The sequence below is a fragment of the Poromitra crassiceps genome (assembly GCF_964638095.1).
Source record: "Poromitra crassiceps genome assembly, chromosome: 12".
In the NCBI taxonomy this organism is placed as follows: Eukaryota; Metazoa; Chordata; class Actinopteri; order Beryciformes; family Melamphaidae; genus Poromitra; species Poromitra crassiceps.
In genome coordinates, this window is record NC_139632.1 from 7468312 (window position 1) to 7485685 (window position 17374).

Sequence of the window (17374 nt, forward strand, 5' to 3'; positions counted from 1 at the left end):
GACGTCAGTCAAGTTCTAGCATAACGTGGTCAGTCAAAGTCCTAGTATGACGTCTGCTATGACGTCAAATATGACGTCAGTTAATCCTCATATATATAGCAAGGGTTCTACCACACCTCTCTCTCTCTGGCTGATCATAGCAGCAGCTAGCTTCACGGCAGTCCATCTCCCTTGAAGCCGTCCTCCGAAGCGTTGTTTTGCCCCACCCACCTCCCCAGTCCGCCACCAACGAGTCTTGACTCCTGATCCCCCACGGGGGGGGGGGGGATCTCCTAGCCTATGCAGGTGCCCTCCTCTTGCCTCAAGAGGAGCGCCACTGGCCAATGGAGTCATGCGCCAAAGTATTTGCCATGCATGCCGATTGCTAAATAAAGTTTGTCAAATCCTACCAACTGGCCTCTCATGATTGAAATATAAATAAAAACAAATTATTTTTCAGCTCTACTTCCTCCTCCTGTAAATGATATGGCGGATGCAAGTACTGCGCCGGCCTCATCTCAAGGAAATGAGCTTCACTGTGTGAAATGAAAACGTGCTATCCATTCTGAAGAGAAGAATTGCAGCAACAGAGAAACTGTTCGAGATTTACACAGGATACGCGATTGATTTTCAACTGTTTTGTTCAGGGCCGTAGCCAGGGTTCCGAAATAGGGGAGGTCCAGCAAGGGGAGGCGGATTCGGCGGCGCCCTGAAAAAAAATGAGTTTTTTTTTCTCCCCTTTTTAAGCCATATTTAGAGTAATATATAATTTTAAATCAACATTAGGATTATACTGTTGTGATGTCATTATTCAGTATATTCTCTTTCATGTCACCACCTGCTCAGCTCTCCTGTCAACATAATTGTAACTAACAAACACAAACTGTTTTAGCCAAATTCATATCAAAATGACACCTACAAACACAGGTACACAACCCAAGCCGTACACAACACACAAAGTCATCATCGATAATAAAAAAAACATACAGAGGGACATTTATTTATTCCTGATAGGAACAATTGAAAAATAAAATAAAATATATTATGTTGTTTTTAACTTTACACCACCTCTTTTTGTTACTTATTGGGTCATGAAACTGAAACCATGCATATAGCCACCTGCATACCTGACTTCGGGAGCTTGGCAATTGGCATCATGCATGATTAGCCAGTAGCATCCCAACGTGTCACACAGGTAACATTACTTAAGAGACAGACTAGACACTTACTTTCTTGGTTGTTGCTAAAAAATCTGTCAGTGTCACTCACTGTCTGTCGTTCACTTCGCTCACTGTCTCGCAGCTCGCTCACCTTCAATTATCTCGCCAGGCAGACAGACAGTCATCACTCACCACCATGCTGCTGCTCTCTCGGAATCAAGTTACCGCGGACGCGGCGTCAGATGACTTCCTGCCTGACCTACCTTTCGTTTCAAAATAAAAGCGATCCCGTGTTTTTCATGCTTTTCCATGCAGATTGTTTTATAAAAAATTTTTTTTTTTTTTTTTTTTTTTCTCTTTTCTCTGAAATATTAGGGGAGGTCCGGACCTCCCCGTCCTCATAGCTAGCTACGGCCCTGGTTTTGTTAATCTCTGATTTCTTTCTCATTCTTGTATTGTTTTTATTTAAACATCATAAAATCAACACACTGCAAATACTTGTTTGTTTTTTGTTCCATAATTTGTACATCCTTGGAGTAGGCCATGTCGCTCTGACTTATTATGGTAGTTGAGTGTTTGAATCTGATGACTTGGCAGCTCACTGCAGGGAATTCTGGACCTCTGAGAAATGTTGCACTCGCCCAGTAAATCTAGATCAAAGCTCTGATCATCTCCACTTGCTAGGAACCTCATTGCTTATAACCACCTTTTCCCTGACCCTTAAAGAGATACTCCACTTTTTCGGGAGTTTAGCTCATTTGCCACATCCCCCCCCCCCCCCCCCACATAACCAAGATACACCATGCCTTACCGGCACTGTCCATGCAGTTTACAGTGAGCTACAGTCGTGAAGTTAGTATCTAGAATGGAGGCCAGGGAAATGGTAAAGCTCTTAAAAATCAGCCAAAACACACATCTCATGGCGCCAAAATACATGTTGTGCTTTGGGTATTCACCACACAATGAAATAAGAATCCAAAATGCACATAATTGGTATTTTTGGAAGCAAAAGAGGTAGCCAGCACTACTTTCCAAACATGGCCGCTGAATATGCAAAATGTTTTATTTGCAAATGTTGATTGCAAATGTTGAGATGATTCGAGAAAAAAATAGTATTTGTGGAACTCAATTTATTGTGACTATACGTCAATTTTTGGCCCGTGTGTGGACAGGGCCGATTTTACACTTCATGGGCCCCTGGGCTATTCATCTCTGCAGGGCCCCCCCCCGCCCGACGGGCGCCGCCGGAATTTTTTTTTTGTGTTTTTTTTTAACCTTTTTTAGCCGTATTTAAAGGAATATCTCATTTTAAATCAACATTAGGATTATACGTTGTGATGTCATTATTCAGTATCTTCTCCTTTTCTCACTAACTTTCATGTCACCACCTGCTCTCCCGTCAGCATTCTAACTTACAAACACAAACTGTAGGTTTAGCCATCATGTTCTTTCATAAACAGCCTGATTGGAAAGAAAACATTGCCACTGAGATGTCACAACAAACACTTTTATTATTATTATTTAGTATTTATTATTGCTGTTATTATTACAGTGCACACACACATTCTCACAATTATTGCACAAATCAATCAAGCAGTATTCAAGTCTGTTCGTACCTGAAATGTCTTCTTCCTGACTTTTGCCGTGGCAAAGCGTTTGACTAGAGCGGTGAAGTCCAATGTTCTAACAATGTCACTTTCCAATGACATCAATGTCAAGTGGGTGAGTCATTGGACAATAGGCTTCAGCCTGGGTGCCTCCTGTCGTGTGATTGGTAACCTAAATGTCAGACCTGTCAATCAACGTGTCTGAAATTGTGATTTACTAATCACAATTTACCAATCACAACACACACACACACACACACACACACACACACACACACACACAGGGGCATCCCTGTACATCTGGGGGCCCTAAGCGCGATAAATTCGGGAGCCCTCTCATAGGGTTCCATGTCGTTGTTCCGACCTCTCGCTGTTCCGACCTCCGCTCTCCCAGCCCCCATGCCTTAATAAATTTGCAAAAATTTAAAGAACAACTTTTTTCACTTTGTCATTATGGGGTATTGTGTGTAGAATTTTGAGATAAAGAAAATAATTTAATCCATTTTGGAATGAGGCTGTAACATAACAAAATGTGGAAAAAGTGAAGCGTTATGAATACTTTTATGTATGTATGTATGTATGTGTGAGGCTGTGGGCATTATTTTGTTTTGGATTGGATTGTTTTGAGTTGCATGCATTATAATACTTTGTTTATTTTCCTGTTTACTTTAAGTGCTTATTTTCATTTGAGTGTAATTTGAGTGATTATGGTTTGCTGCATGTAACAGATTTGAGTGTGTGTAGTTCTGTATTATTTTGGCCACAGCAATTAGTAAGATCTGGGACACCTGTGTCAGGAGCAATCAAGCAGAGGCACCTGGCATTTATCTGCTCACTCATGAGGAAGAAGAAGACACAAACAGAGGCACAGGCAGACGGGACGGCAGCACCAGAGATCTCCCAGCACAGACCCAGTACTGCACGGGACCACAGAGACTGAGACGCAGGCCTGGCTCCAGACCCAAGTTACAGAGGGGGCCTGCCCCTAGCTTGGGGGGACCAAGGGGGGTCTGGGGGGATTTTTCCCCGGAAGAAGATTTTGTACATTTTAAAGTAAAATTTGTCAACCTGGTGCATTTGAGAGCAAAATAAAGAGGCTAAATCTATGAAGAACTACACACATCTCTAATGTGTTGTGACTTTACAAATAATTAGGCCTGAACAATTAATATTAAATGTATTTAGACATTGTGCACAAATTGCATTCATTGTGACAAATTTACAATAGTTAATATCCAGCCAGAATCATTGCAAATGGATGTTCAAAGTAACAGTTAGCAATAGCATTCAGTTAATCAATGCCTAATGACAGCCAGATTCCGTTTTAAACTTTAAAACAGAAAAACGGAAAAATGTTTTTAGCAAAAAAAAAAAGAAAAAAAAAATTGAATGGGGGGGCCCGGCCCGGTCAGGCCCCCCCCAAACACCGGGCCTGCTGAGACGCACCAACAGAGGAGCTGAACAACACCAAAGATACCCACCCAGGCGAACTACTTACAGTCTGGACAGCTGGAACGTGCTGTCCAGACCAAGTGTAAGTGCAGTGAAGAGGGTACGTGGGAAGGTGGCTGTAATCTGGTGTGAGCTTCCCACTGGTGCCGTTCTTTCCCCACAGATAGCAGCAGCAGCGGCGGCGGCGGCTTCAGGAGAAGCACCACGCATCTCGGGCAGCGCTGGGGAGAGTGACCACCCTCACCGAGGACTGGACGGCGGTGTGCGGACCGTTAGCTGTGGAGAGACCGGGCTGCGCAAGACTTTTTACCCCCCCTTCTTAGCTGCATTATATTGGGACATTTTAACTGGACTGTGCCTTTTTATAGTTTTAGACAAGGCCTTGTTTTTACATTTATACTTCTATGTCTTATTTGCTGAATGATTTTTAATTAAATTATTCATTGTCTCCTTTTTGGGTAAAAGACTGCTGCTCACCCCTGTGGTACTTTAAACACAAACCAGGAGTCCTAGGCTCCTTTATCACTCTAGGTGGCGTTGTCACGACAACAGAACTTTAACTTGGAACCACTCGGTCCACGTTATGTATGTAGGCTACTGTATGTATGCATGCATGAATGTATGTATGTATACAAACATATACACACACACACAGACATACATGCGACTCTCCAATTATAGTAGTATAATACAGTACGATTAAATTCGGAGGCCCTAATGACATCGACATAATTTCACACTCACCCTCCTCCTTGTTGCCTCGATCCAGACACAAACCTCGGGTGACATCGGTTGCGCAATTGCAAAAGCCTTCCACGCGCACGCACATGCACACACACACACACACACACACACACACACCAATGCTGGTATAACTAAAAGATCAAAAGATAGGCATCAAAAAGCTCAAAACAAACTATTGGGGGTGGGGGTAGTGGAACAAGATCTCTAATCTCTTATTTCTGCACGCTCTATGTATTTTTTCTATTTGATGTAAAGCACCTCTGTGTATGAAATGTTATATACAAATAAACTCGCCCTGCCTTTCAGAGATAGATTCGTATTTGTGTTTAATTGTGAGCCTGCATCTGGCCAAACTGAAAGTCTCAAGTCAGCTCTGTAAAGTCTTGGGAGGTGCTGGGTTTCGATGCAAGGCAGGAAACAGGTTAGATCGAGAATGAAAAATTAAGAAAAATTACTTCGAGCAACATCCTGGATGATTCATACATTTCTTTCCTCTTTTGTAATTCTAGCTACAGAAGTCATCTACAGCCCAGCAGCAATGTCACCACCGGTAAGTTGCAGTATAGGACTGATGTACCACTTGCCTTTTAATGATCCAGCCAGTCTGTAGACTGAGAGAAAAAGGGCCGAACAAAGTGTGAGAGAGAAGAAACGGCACCTCTCATCTTGTACATTATGACATCATCAGTGATGTCATAAATGGTGACATCATCAGTGATGTCAGAGGCATTGTGATATCATCAGTCATCATAAGAGGTTGTGATGTCATCAGTGATGTCATAAAAGCAGTTGTGACATCATCAGTGATGTCATAAGAGCATAATCAAGTCCCAGGGGCAGACACTGAAAAAAGTGGGAGTCTGGCTTCAGTCTTCAGCCATGGACAGCTCCAGGACAGGTGATCCAGCATCCCTGAAGTATGCCATCAAGGAGCAACCAGGGCGAGGCCGCGTAGCGGCTGAGCTGTTTATGCGAGCTGCAGGGCCAGCTCGGCGAGCTGCAAGGCAGGAGAGCTCGCGTAGCGCGCAAGATGCCTAGTGGATTATAATTTCAATTTGAATGGTGAAATTAGATCCTACTTGATCTTCTTGATATCTTTGAGTTTTGCTACAGTATGAGTTGTACCATGTTCATGAGAATCACCCACCTGTGGCATTCTCAATCCTCCCATAGGACATGGATGAAAGGCCAGGGGTCTCTTGATTTACTCATGTGGATATTGATGTGTCCAACTGCTGCTATGATGTCACAGCTATCAGAGGTACTGGTTTGGCTCTCTGGTGTAACTCCAGCTATAAGGCCCATACCATGTAATGTGTTGTGGCCATCAATGGTTCTGATGTTATGGTCAACATTATCAGCAATGTACTGAATGAAGTGGCCTTCAACATTGCCAGGGAGGTATGTTCCTTGAGAAGCAGCTGCACTTGACTCAACCAAAAATCTAGATCCAAATTGGTGATGCATTTGTCAGTCCTATCTGTAATGGCGTGATGAGAACCCTTGCCCTTGCTGCCCGCATGGCCTGTCCTATTGCAGATACTGTATGTTTAACTCACAGTTCTTGCCAGTAAACAGTTCTTTGAGGAGAAGCTGAAGGGTTTCCATGTTTCCTTTGGCAGATGATATATTTTGAGGGATATGCAACATCATTATTGTCCTTCCTAGATGCATGCAAAAATGCACTCAAAATATTTGAGGCCTTCGGCTTCAATGTAACCACTTCTGGTTTGCCATTGATTTCTGTAATGATTATTTGATCACCACTTCAAGGTATTGTTCAATTTTCACAGTTAGGTCTCCAAGTGCAATTTGCTCATCATCATTCTGTTCTAAATAGCTGTCTGCCCTTTCCTGTCCACACCCCCTCCCACCTCCCACATACACTCCCCCCCGATACACCTGTCCATGCCCCCTACCCACCTCTCGAATCCAGACTCTCTACAACCTTCCTATCCCTAGCAACGGACCCTTTTCTCTAGCCCCGCCCCCTTCATTGACCCGACCCGAATCGGATCTGCTCCAAAATGTAATGGGTTCTTCCTTGGCCCATGCTACACCCTTCCACCAAGTTTCATGAAAATCGGCCCAGTAGTTTTGCAGTAATCCTCCTGCTAACAGACAAACGGTCAGACAAACGGCACCGAAAACATAACCTCCTTTGTGGAGACAATACCAATTTTGACAATGTTCCACTACTGGGATTTTCTGGGATTTTTAGTATGTTAAATTGGAAGGTTTCAAGAACTGAATACAACACAAATAATTTCTGTTGCAATTAGTTTAAGGTTGGGTCATTTTTTCTCACAGATTCCCCTAGACTAGTATCGCTCCTCATGTGTGTGTGTACATTGCAGTGCTACATTATAGCTCCTCTGTGGTGGTTAATGCATGACCAAACTGGGCCTGTAAGCCTAAAGCTGCCTTCACATCAGAAGCCATCTTCTTCTCTTCTCTCACCACGAGGTAGAGCAGAGAAATGTCAGTTGAAACAATTTGACCTTTGACCTCAGCGCAAGGTGGCAAATCTGAGTGGTGCGCAACGCCAACGGTAGCGCTGCGGCATCGTGGGAAGGCACCCCTCCCCCCCCCCCCCCCCCCCCCACAGGAAAACAACGGCACAGCGGGCACAGAGCTGTTTTACCGCCCTTTGTGATGCTGTGTATCTATCCAAACTCCCAGTAGGAACAAAAAAGTCAACCACACTATCCTGGAGGCCTCCATGTGCGTGAAGAAGGTACAAACCTGCTATTCCCTTCTTTACCGTGTCTGTTAATATAGGACTAAAACGTGGTTTTTGAAACCATCGGTGCATCGAGCATCTAATACAGTACGCCAGCCGCTACCTTTGAAGATGAATAAAAGTACTGTAGCTTGGTGCTCGAGGGTTTACACGCTTGAGGAAGGAGATGTGAGAATGAGATGAGAGAGAGGACTTCCTGTTCTTAGTGGCGTCGCTGAAATGAAACTTCCTGTTGCCGAAAAGGTAAGAGAGCAAGACTCTGTGACATCACTCTGACTCACTCGACTTAAAACCAGAGGCAACGTCTAGGGTTTGGGGAACAAGTTCAGGAAGCTGTGTCAACTGATAAGTCCAGACAGAAAGTGTACGTATAGCTTTAAAAAGAATTAGATGGCATTTTGACTTCTTTCTGTCTTCGCGATCCTTTAAGAATAGGAAAAGCTTTTTTTTTTTTTCTTGTTTTGCTGCTGTGTGACTGTGCTCTGTTGGTCCCCGCAGGACGTATGGTGTCTGTCTGGCCACACACAGCCTGACTCCTGGATATGGCGGGTCTCTGTGGACTGAGGACCTTGCTGCTCTTTGCCGGGCTGATTGGTTTGGCTCAATGTAAGTAGCCGCCTGAGATGGCAACAGCTTCTTTATTTAAAAGAAAAAGGACAGTGGAAAGACGATCATGGTTTGTGAAGTTGTGTCCTTTTATTCTATCATCTGAAAGTCCGCAAAAAAGCTGATTCTATGAATGATGTAAAAAAAAAATGGTATACCGCAGATAATAAGGTCTATTATTCTGATCCAAACTGTTAACTTCAGGAAATGCTTTCTAGAAGTTGTAGCATATGATGACGAGGCGGCGCATTCATGTTTAGTTTACTTTAGTTTATTAGGATCCCCATTACTCTTAATGGGGTCCACACAAAACCAATCAATACACTACAATACAATACAATACAATACAATACAGTGCAATACAGTAAAAAATAAAAAATAAAATAAAAAAATCTATATGGCCTAGTTAGCTTTCATCTATAGTATAGTATAGAAGGAAATATCATTTTAAGCATCAGTTCGCACGGACCACCTTAAAACAGATGTGTGTTTCAGTTACTGGTATCAAACTGTGGAATTCATTACCTAATGATGTAAAGGCTGGTTTAAGTGTTTTTCAGTTCAAAAAATTGTATAAACAAAGAGTATTTAGGCAATATGAAAATGTCTGGTCATAGATCTTTCGAGGTAAATTTTGTTTCAAACTCACGGCTCATAACTTTATTTGTATTTCTTCCCATATGAGTTATAAATGTGCTGTCTTATTGAAATCTTGTAATTGGAATCGGCAGACCATTTAATTTGTTTATTTAAGTTTTGAATAGGAGGCAGGTAATATAAGTTTTTCTTCTTCCTGCTCCTTTCCGGGCATGGAATGTGTAAAAATTGAATTGCATGTATGTATTATCATGTATGTAATATCATGATCGGAACAAATAAATAAATAACAAAAATAACAAATAGACTATTCCAGTGGTTCCCAACCACCGGGCCGCGGACCGATACTGGGCCACAACGCATTTGGTAGCAGGCCGCGAGCCCGGTCCAAAAAGAAATATATATATATATATATATATTTTTTTACAATATTTTTTTTTACAAACTACAAACATAAATAAACGTCAACTTGAAACTATGTTTCAACTACCACACAGCCTATAATATTATAGCCTATGTTTATAAAAAAGAAAAGGAAAAAAAATAATTATTAAAATTGACAACCGGTCCGCAACTTTTTTTTCCATCTATCTACCGGTCCGCGGCACAAAAAATGTTGGGAACCCCTGGTCTATTCATCAGGCTGTTGTGATGTATAGCCAGAGCATCAGGCTGTTGTTATGTATAGTCAGAGCATCAGGCTGTTGTGATGTATAGTCAGAGCATCAGGCTGTTGTGATGTATAGTCAGAGCATCAGGCTGTTGTTATGTATAGTCAGAGCATCAGGCTGTTGTGATGTATAGTCAGAGCATCAGGCTGTTGTGATGTATAGTCAGAGCATCAGGCTGTTGTGATGTATAGTCACAGCATCAGGCTGTTATGATGTATAGTCAGAGCATCAGGCTGTTGTGATGTATAGTCACAGCATCAGGCTGTTATGATGTATAGTCAGAGCATCAGGCTGTTGTGATGTATAGTCACAGCATCAGGCTGTTGTTATGTATAGTCAGAGCATCAGGCTGTTATGTATAGTCAGAGCATCATCAGGCTGTTGTGATGTATAGTCAGAGCATCAGGCTGTTGTGATGTATAGTCAGAGCATCATCAGGCTGTTGTGATGTATAGTCAGAGCATCAGGCTGTTGTTATGTATAGTCAGAGCATCAGGCTGTTATGTATAGTCAGAGCATCATCAGGCTGTTGTTATGTATAGTCAGAGCATCAGGCTGTTGTTATGTATAGTCAGAGCATCAGGCTGTTGTTATGTATAGTCAGAGCATCAGGCTGTTGTGATGTATAGTCAGAGCATCAGGCTGTTGTGATGTATAGTCACAGCATCAGGCTGTTGTTATGTATAGTCACAGCATCAGGCTGTTGTGATGTATAGTCACAGCATCAGGCTGTTGTGATGTATAGTCAGACATATTTTATTTTATTTTATTTTATTTTATTTTACTCATTCATTCATTCATTCATTCATTCATTCATTCATTCATTTATTTATTTACTTATTTTTTATTCGTATTTGTGTTTAAATATGAGCCTGAGATCTGGCCAAACTCAAACAAAGTCAATTTTGTGAGTGTGGGGAGGTGCTGGGTTTCAATGCAAGGAAATGCATTGCATGACAGGAAATAGTGGTTAGCCAAGTTCTGAAATGGTGTGCTAGGCCCTGCAGGGAGAGTTTAACAGAGTTGGATGGAAGCGGAATAGATGCCTTGATGTCTTTTATTTCAGATAAAAAAATAAATCAAATGCTCTCTTTGTTTTGTTTTTTATTCTTTTGTTTTTGCTGCATAGTCGTACACACTCCGTCATGACTTGAATAAATGATATATATATGATGAAATAATTGTGATTAGTCTCTGGCTCTACAGATCCCTAGTATGGCTCTACCAACTAACAGGCTGGTTAGCTCAGATGGTAGAGAACCAGACTTACAATTTAACAATCTTGGGGTTCAGGGTTTGAATCTCACCTGGATTGAGTGTTTATTTGATATCTTTCACTTTATATTAGGGTACACAAAAATAGTAACAAATGGACAGGTAATGATTCAGTACTCAAAAAACTACTGAGTATGATGCACCACTTTACAATAGGGTACACAAAAAGACTAACTAAGAGACAGGTAATAGTTAAGTAATGATTCAGCTATTAGAGTTTTCTTATTGAAAGACTGTGTATATTTTGTCATACCTGACAGTTTCGACTGCTACTTCCTGCAGTCTTCCTCAGAGACATCAGGAAGTAGCAGTCGAAACTGTCAGGTATGACAAAATATACACAGTCTTTCAATAAGAAAACTCTAATAGTTAATAATAGATAGTCGAAATGAACTTGTTTGGATTAAGTAATGATTCAGTATTCATAAACTACTGAGTATGATGCACCACTTTACAATAGGGTACACAAAAAGACTAACTAAGAGACAGGTAATAATTAAGTAATGATTCAGCTATTAGAGTTTTCTTATTGAAAGACTGTGTATATTTTGTCATACCTGACAGTTTCGACTGCTACTTCCTGCAGTCTTCCTCAGAGACATCAGGAAGTAGCAGTCGAAACTGTCAGGTATGACAAAATATACACAGTCTTTCAATAAGAAAACTCTAATAGTTAATAATAGATAGTCGAAATGAACTTGTTTGGATTAAGTAATGATTCAGTATTCATAAACTACTGAGTATGATGCACCACTTTACAATAGGGTACACAAAAAGACTAACTAATAGACAGGTAATAATTAAGTAATGATTCAGTTTTCATAAACTACTGAGTATGATGCACCACTTTACAATAGGGTACACAAAAAGAGTAACTAATGGACAGGTAATAATTAAGTAATGAGTAACTAACAATTAACTATATACTCACAAACTGACCATTGACTAACCATTAACTAATGAGTAATTCCTCTATTAAGGAACTAACAACTAATCATGAACTAATGATTAACTACTATACTGACAATGTGACCTTAACTAATGATTAACTAATGATTAACTATTATATTCACGAGCTGACATTTAGTAATCATTAAGTATTGATTAACTACTCTACTCAGGAACTTAGATACTAATCATTAACTAATGACTAGCCTACTAATTAACTATGATTAACTAGTGATTGACTAATGACAAATTATTCCTTAGCTACTCATTAACTAACTATTATCCTCATCATCCTGGTCACCTGCCTGCCTAAGGGAAGGGGGGGAGCCCCCCCCCCCCCCCCCGGCCTCATCACCTCCAACTCCTATCCTCCCCTCCCCTTAATCATCACCTCCGACTCTTATCCTCCCCTCCCCTCCTCTTAGCTATTATTCTCTAAACCTACGAACACTTAAAGACTACATTTTCTATTTCCTTTGGACTCTACTTTTTACATTTTCAACTCCCTTCCCTGATTTTTGGATAATTTAAAAACTACATTTTTATATCCCTCTGTTGGACTCTTTTTTACATTTTCAATTTTCTGTTCTCTTGTAAATTTTATTTCCATAATAAACCATTTACAGAGTTTCACTGCCGGAAAACTCTGTACATGGTTTAGCCCGGCATCTCTCGGCCTGTCTCGGAGGGGAGTCCCCGGATGGGGGTCCGCTGCTGGGTCCACTGCCTGGGTGGGCCCGCCCCCCGCGTGGCCTGCTCTCTCAGTTCCCAGTCACTAGCTGGGGGCGGGTCTGGGAGCGGGTCGCGTGGGGGGTGGGTTTACCCAGGCGACCATTGCTGGGCCCCTGTAGCACAACGACCTCACAAGGTTCCTCCTCAGCCAAGCCAAGTCACTGGGGCAATCCATATGGTGGAAAGGTTTTCTTGCGTTCACTGGGGGTGTGGGGACGCCGCTGTGTCCCGGCCCGGCCGTCTCTCCCACGCCTTATGTGGGGGGGGGGGCCGGGGCGGGGGGCATCGGTGCTCTTCATCACTGGTCGAGGGCTGCCGGTTGGTTTAGAACAGTTTAGGTAGGCGATAGATTAGCTACAGCCTAAGGCTGACCTGTCATAGTGTTCAGGCAAAGATCAGACTAGAGCAGAGTAGGATAGGCCAGATTAGGCCGTAGATTAGCTAGATACTATGGGCTCTATTCTCCCACAGGCCATCGGCGCTATTACGGGCCTTAACCGCAAAAAAACGTGCCTTGCGCCTGTTTCGGCAAGATAGCAATAGGCTTTAGGCTGCCAAATGCGCTTTAGGCCGAATGGGCGTGGCGCAGTCCCAAAGTGGGCGTGTCGGCGCTAAATACCAGCCTAGTCATATCTTGGGAGCTGGCCTACATTTAGCGCTTTGCGCTTTTCAAAAGCAGGCCTATTCTTTGCCTTCACTGCTTCTTCTCTGTCACCCTTCTCTCTCTCTCTCTCTGAGTTCCCAGCATGCATTGTGTTTCTTCATTTCGCTACTAAATAGCCACCAAATGAGCCAAAATAGATATAAAAGGTAGTTCTAAATTAATGTGTAATGGTAACACAGCCTGCCATTGTCAACATTTCAATATTGGACCAAATAAAACCTCGAAATGAAAACACCACCCTATGTGAAACATATATGTCCTCCTGGGCATATATATACCCCTTGTCGAGTTAACGTGATTTAGAGAAGTAACAGCGGAACGCGCTTCGGACGCGCTTCTAATGGCATCTGCTATACTGTGATGTCCGTCCAATAACTTGGCCCTATTTCACATTTAGTTTTACAATAAAAACACATTTATGCAATGACTTGACATAATGTAGGGTATATTTATGTGCATCATCCTTCCTGCAGCAGGCGAGAGAAAATGATATCTTTCTGGACAAACTTTCACCAATCTAATAGGCTATATTTTTCTAGCTGATGCATAGAACATTATTTTCACTTTGATCTTGCTATAGTGTAGCGTATTTACATGCTTGCAGTATTGAAACTGCAGTTAGATTGGTTTGAGAAGCATAATAATATGGAATAATAGCCTATAATGCAGACAGACAGGCTGGATGAAGGGAGGGGGGGGGGGGGGGCAGAGCGTTTGGCTTTCGTCTGGTTTTGCGGGATCACTGGAATTGGAGCTAAAAAGGCAAGCGTGCGATTCGTTTATTGCACTTATCCAATGAGCATGACGGTGCATAATTTTACGCCTAAAAGGCGTGGTTGTAATGCTTTGGGCTGCATCTAGCGCCAGCACGATGATATCAAGTGCGCCTTTCCACGCCCACTGCTTTGATCTGCGCCTGCCGCTCGGCCTAGAAACTGCGCCGATGCAACGATAGGGGCCTATGTCCCAGTTAGCTCTGGTTAATGCTTAGAGTAGTCAGTTGTCTGATCTTCCCCCCCCCTCTCTTTCTCTTTCCCCCGCTCCTTTCCCTTCTTCCCCCTCCTGTTCCCCCCTCTCCCACATTTCCCACTCCCCCCCCCGCCCCCTCTCTTTCCATGCTCTTCCCTCCCCCGCCGCCTCCTCCCACGTTCCCCCTGCTCTCCCTCCCCTGCACCCTCCCACCTCTCCTTCTCTGTTCTCTCCTCCTCTCTGTCCTCTCCCCTCTCTCACATTCCCCCTGCACTCCTTCCCCTGCACCCCCCCACCTCTCCTTCTCTGCTCTCTCCTCCTCTCTGTCCTCTCGGGGAGGGGGGAGGAGGGGGCGGAGAGGTCTGTTCCCTCCCCCGCCTCCTCCTCCCGCATTCCCCCTGCACCCTCCCACCTCTCCTTCTCTGTTCTCTCCTCCTCTCCCCCTGCACTCCTTCCCCTGCACCCTCCCACCTCTCCTTCTCTGTTCTCTCCTCCTCTCTGTCCTCTCTGGGGGGGGGGGGGGGGGATGTGGGACGCTCCCCCTGCTTCTCTACCCTGGCTCTCCCTCCCCTGCACCCCCATCTCTCCTTCTCTCCTCCTCCACATTCCTATTTTCTCCCCACCTCCCTCCTCTCCTCCGTCTATATTGCTCATTCTCTCCCCACCTCCTCCCTCCCCCTGCTCTCTTCTCCCCCACACCTCCCTTCCCCTCTCCTGCTCTCTCCTCTTGCTCCTTCCCCACCTCCTATACCCTCCCCACCCCATCACTCTCTCACATTCCCCCTGCTATTCTCCCTTCTCCTGCGCTCTCCTCTGCTCTCCCCTCATTCCTATATTTTCTATATTATCAATTGTTCAAATGTTATCTTTATTCTGTATATTCTTGTTATTGTTGTGTCAGCTAGAATTAGCTAGACATACTTTCTGTGAAGCCCTCTGAGACATGCTTGTGAATTAGGGCTATATAAATAAACTTGACTTGACTTGACTATTAGTTAATGATTAGTTTACTAGTAACTACTACAGTATTTGTGTACGTTATTGTAAAGTGTTACCCCTAGGGCTATTCCAATGCAAGAGGCAGCAGCCAACATGTCAAACAGGAGTAGCCTACTACACGTTTCACAATCTAGATAAGTCCCACTTGAAACCTTTAAATAAAGTAGGCCTACAAATAACTTCTAACGATTAAAGGGAGATCAGTGTCTCTGTTTTGGGGACATGTGGCTCTAACTTGTGTCAAGTACCTTTTACTGCTTTGTGTCTCATCTTATAGTCAAGTTTCCAGTCAATGTAGCCTACATTTATTTTACAATCCTAAAAGTCTAGTGTCAGAGGAAAGTCTATTGAAACGCCATGGTTTACTGCTGTTACAAGATGGTTTGATTTTTTTCTTTTAGATCAATCATCCTTTTAATGCCATTTCAACCATATTTTACTGTCATACTCCAATATGTTTAGATAATACACATTATAGGGGAGGGCAAATTAAGCACATAAACACAGTTTACCCAGGGCGATTTGATATACACATTTATGACCTAAATTCACGATATAATAGTAAATGGTAAGTGATACTGTACAGAGATATATATAGGGTATTTCAAGATTATCATCATCATGACTAGTTTACCAATACCTTCTTATTTTAGCCCTACATCGTTGATGGTATAAAGACACACAAGACAAAGTGTCAGCACAAATGAAATGTTTCCCAAGTGTGTTAATACTATGGATCTGCCCTCCACCCTGCAGGTTTGCATGCCTCCTGTCCTATTGAGCTGAGCCCCCGCAGTGTTGTGGTGCCATATGGAGGCTCCGTGTCAGTCAACTGCAGCACATCAGTCGCACATGACGGGATGGGCTGGGAGGCTTCTGTTGGAAGCGGCATCGGTCTAAAGGAGGATGTCAACCATGTGACCTGGACTGTGGAGAGCCTAACAGACTCGAACATCACTCCCAAATGCTTCATCAACCCAGAAATTGGGGATCAGTGTCTAAAGACCCTAAAAGTGGTTATTTACAGTAAGCCTTGTTTTGATCCTCTTTGTACAGAACAGAGCAACACGTTGGTTCTCCAGCTGTTTTTCTGATAACCTCTACTTTGTCTCTAGCGTTTCCAGATAGCGTCGGTGTCGTCTCCAGCGCTGGCTCTGCTGGTGTGATGAACGAGGGGGAAGTGTATGACCTCACATGTGACACCCAGCATATTGCCCCGGCTCAAACTCTCACTGTAAAGTGGTTCAAAGGAAATGAAACCATAAATGAAAGCAGGTTTCACAGAGGTCTTCCCGTAAATGTGCACAGCTATACAGCTAATAGGATTGATGATGGAGTCCGGTTCAGATGTGAGGCTCATTTGGACCTGGGGCCAGAAGGACCTTCTCTTTCTGTCACTTCACAACCGTATCCTGTTACAGTTCACTGTAAGTATACAGTACCATACATATTACTAATTTTATTTTCCTGGAGGGAAGGTTTAGGTCAAATTGGCCTCGGAGAGAAAGGCATATTACTGTGTTATAGCTCATTTGACCTTTAGAAAATGGAATAGAATCCTTGATAAGTTAGAGTTTGGAGTTTTTTTTACTATTCCATAATAAGCACTAAAGCACTATAAGAGATATTATGTCAGCAGAAAGCCATCCATGATAATTGCATCCCACAATGGGTTGCTGTTACTTTAATTTCGGTTGGACAACACAGCTTGCTTGGCTCCAGACCTTCGAATCTGCCCAGTCCACTGAGTTGAGTTTTGGCTGCTTCTGGAAATGGAGCGTCATGAGTTGACACTTCAGTCTGATATCCGGGTAGCAAATGTAGTGTAAAATGTCTTTTGGGCCTCGAGAAGAGATGTTTGAAAGCAGGCGAGGCCTGCTGGAGCCTTCTGCAATTTCCCTTTTAAATATGACACATATCATAGCCAGTGTTTGGAATAACGCCGTTTAAAAGAACGGCGTTAGGTAACGCCGTTATTTTTTCAGTAACGGGGTAATCTAACTAATTACTGTTTCCGTCGTTACAACGCCGTTATCGTTACTGAACGCTAAATGCGGTGCGTTACTATGAAATGATTGAGTAAACTACCCGTAGCCTACACTAGTGTTGTCAAGTGAGGAGACCGGGTGGGTTATAACGAGATAAACGATTATGATTGGCTAAGGCAGAGTCATGTGTTTCATGGTAGCCAATCGGAGCCAGTGTTACACACGAGCCAGGAGTCTGGA

At 43.1% G+C, this 17374-nt stretch overlaps 1 protein-coding gene across 7 annotated transcripts in view; it reads left to right on the forward strand.

Annotated features, from left to right (window-relative positions):
• The first annotated feature begins 7984 nt into the window (after positions 1-7984).
• Positions 7985-17374, forward strand: part of LOC310786765 (cell adhesion molecule-related/down-regulated by oncogenes-like) — a 29371-nt gene continuing 19981 nt past the window's right edge. For all 7 annotated transcript variants that reach the window (XR_014553232.1, XR_014553233.1, XR_014553234.1 and 4 more), the window contains exons 1-4: positions 7985-8049; positions 8184-8291; positions 15903-16172; positions 16262-16573. Coding sequence is in view for 4 of the 7 variants with exons in the window: in XM_083648048.1 (XP_083504174.1) it covers positions 8228-8291; positions 15903-16172; positions 16262-16573 (646 nt within the window). In the remaining 3 variants the exon portion in view is untranslated. The remainder of the gene's footprint in view (positions 8050-8183; positions 8292-15902; positions 16173-16261; positions 16574-17374) is intronic.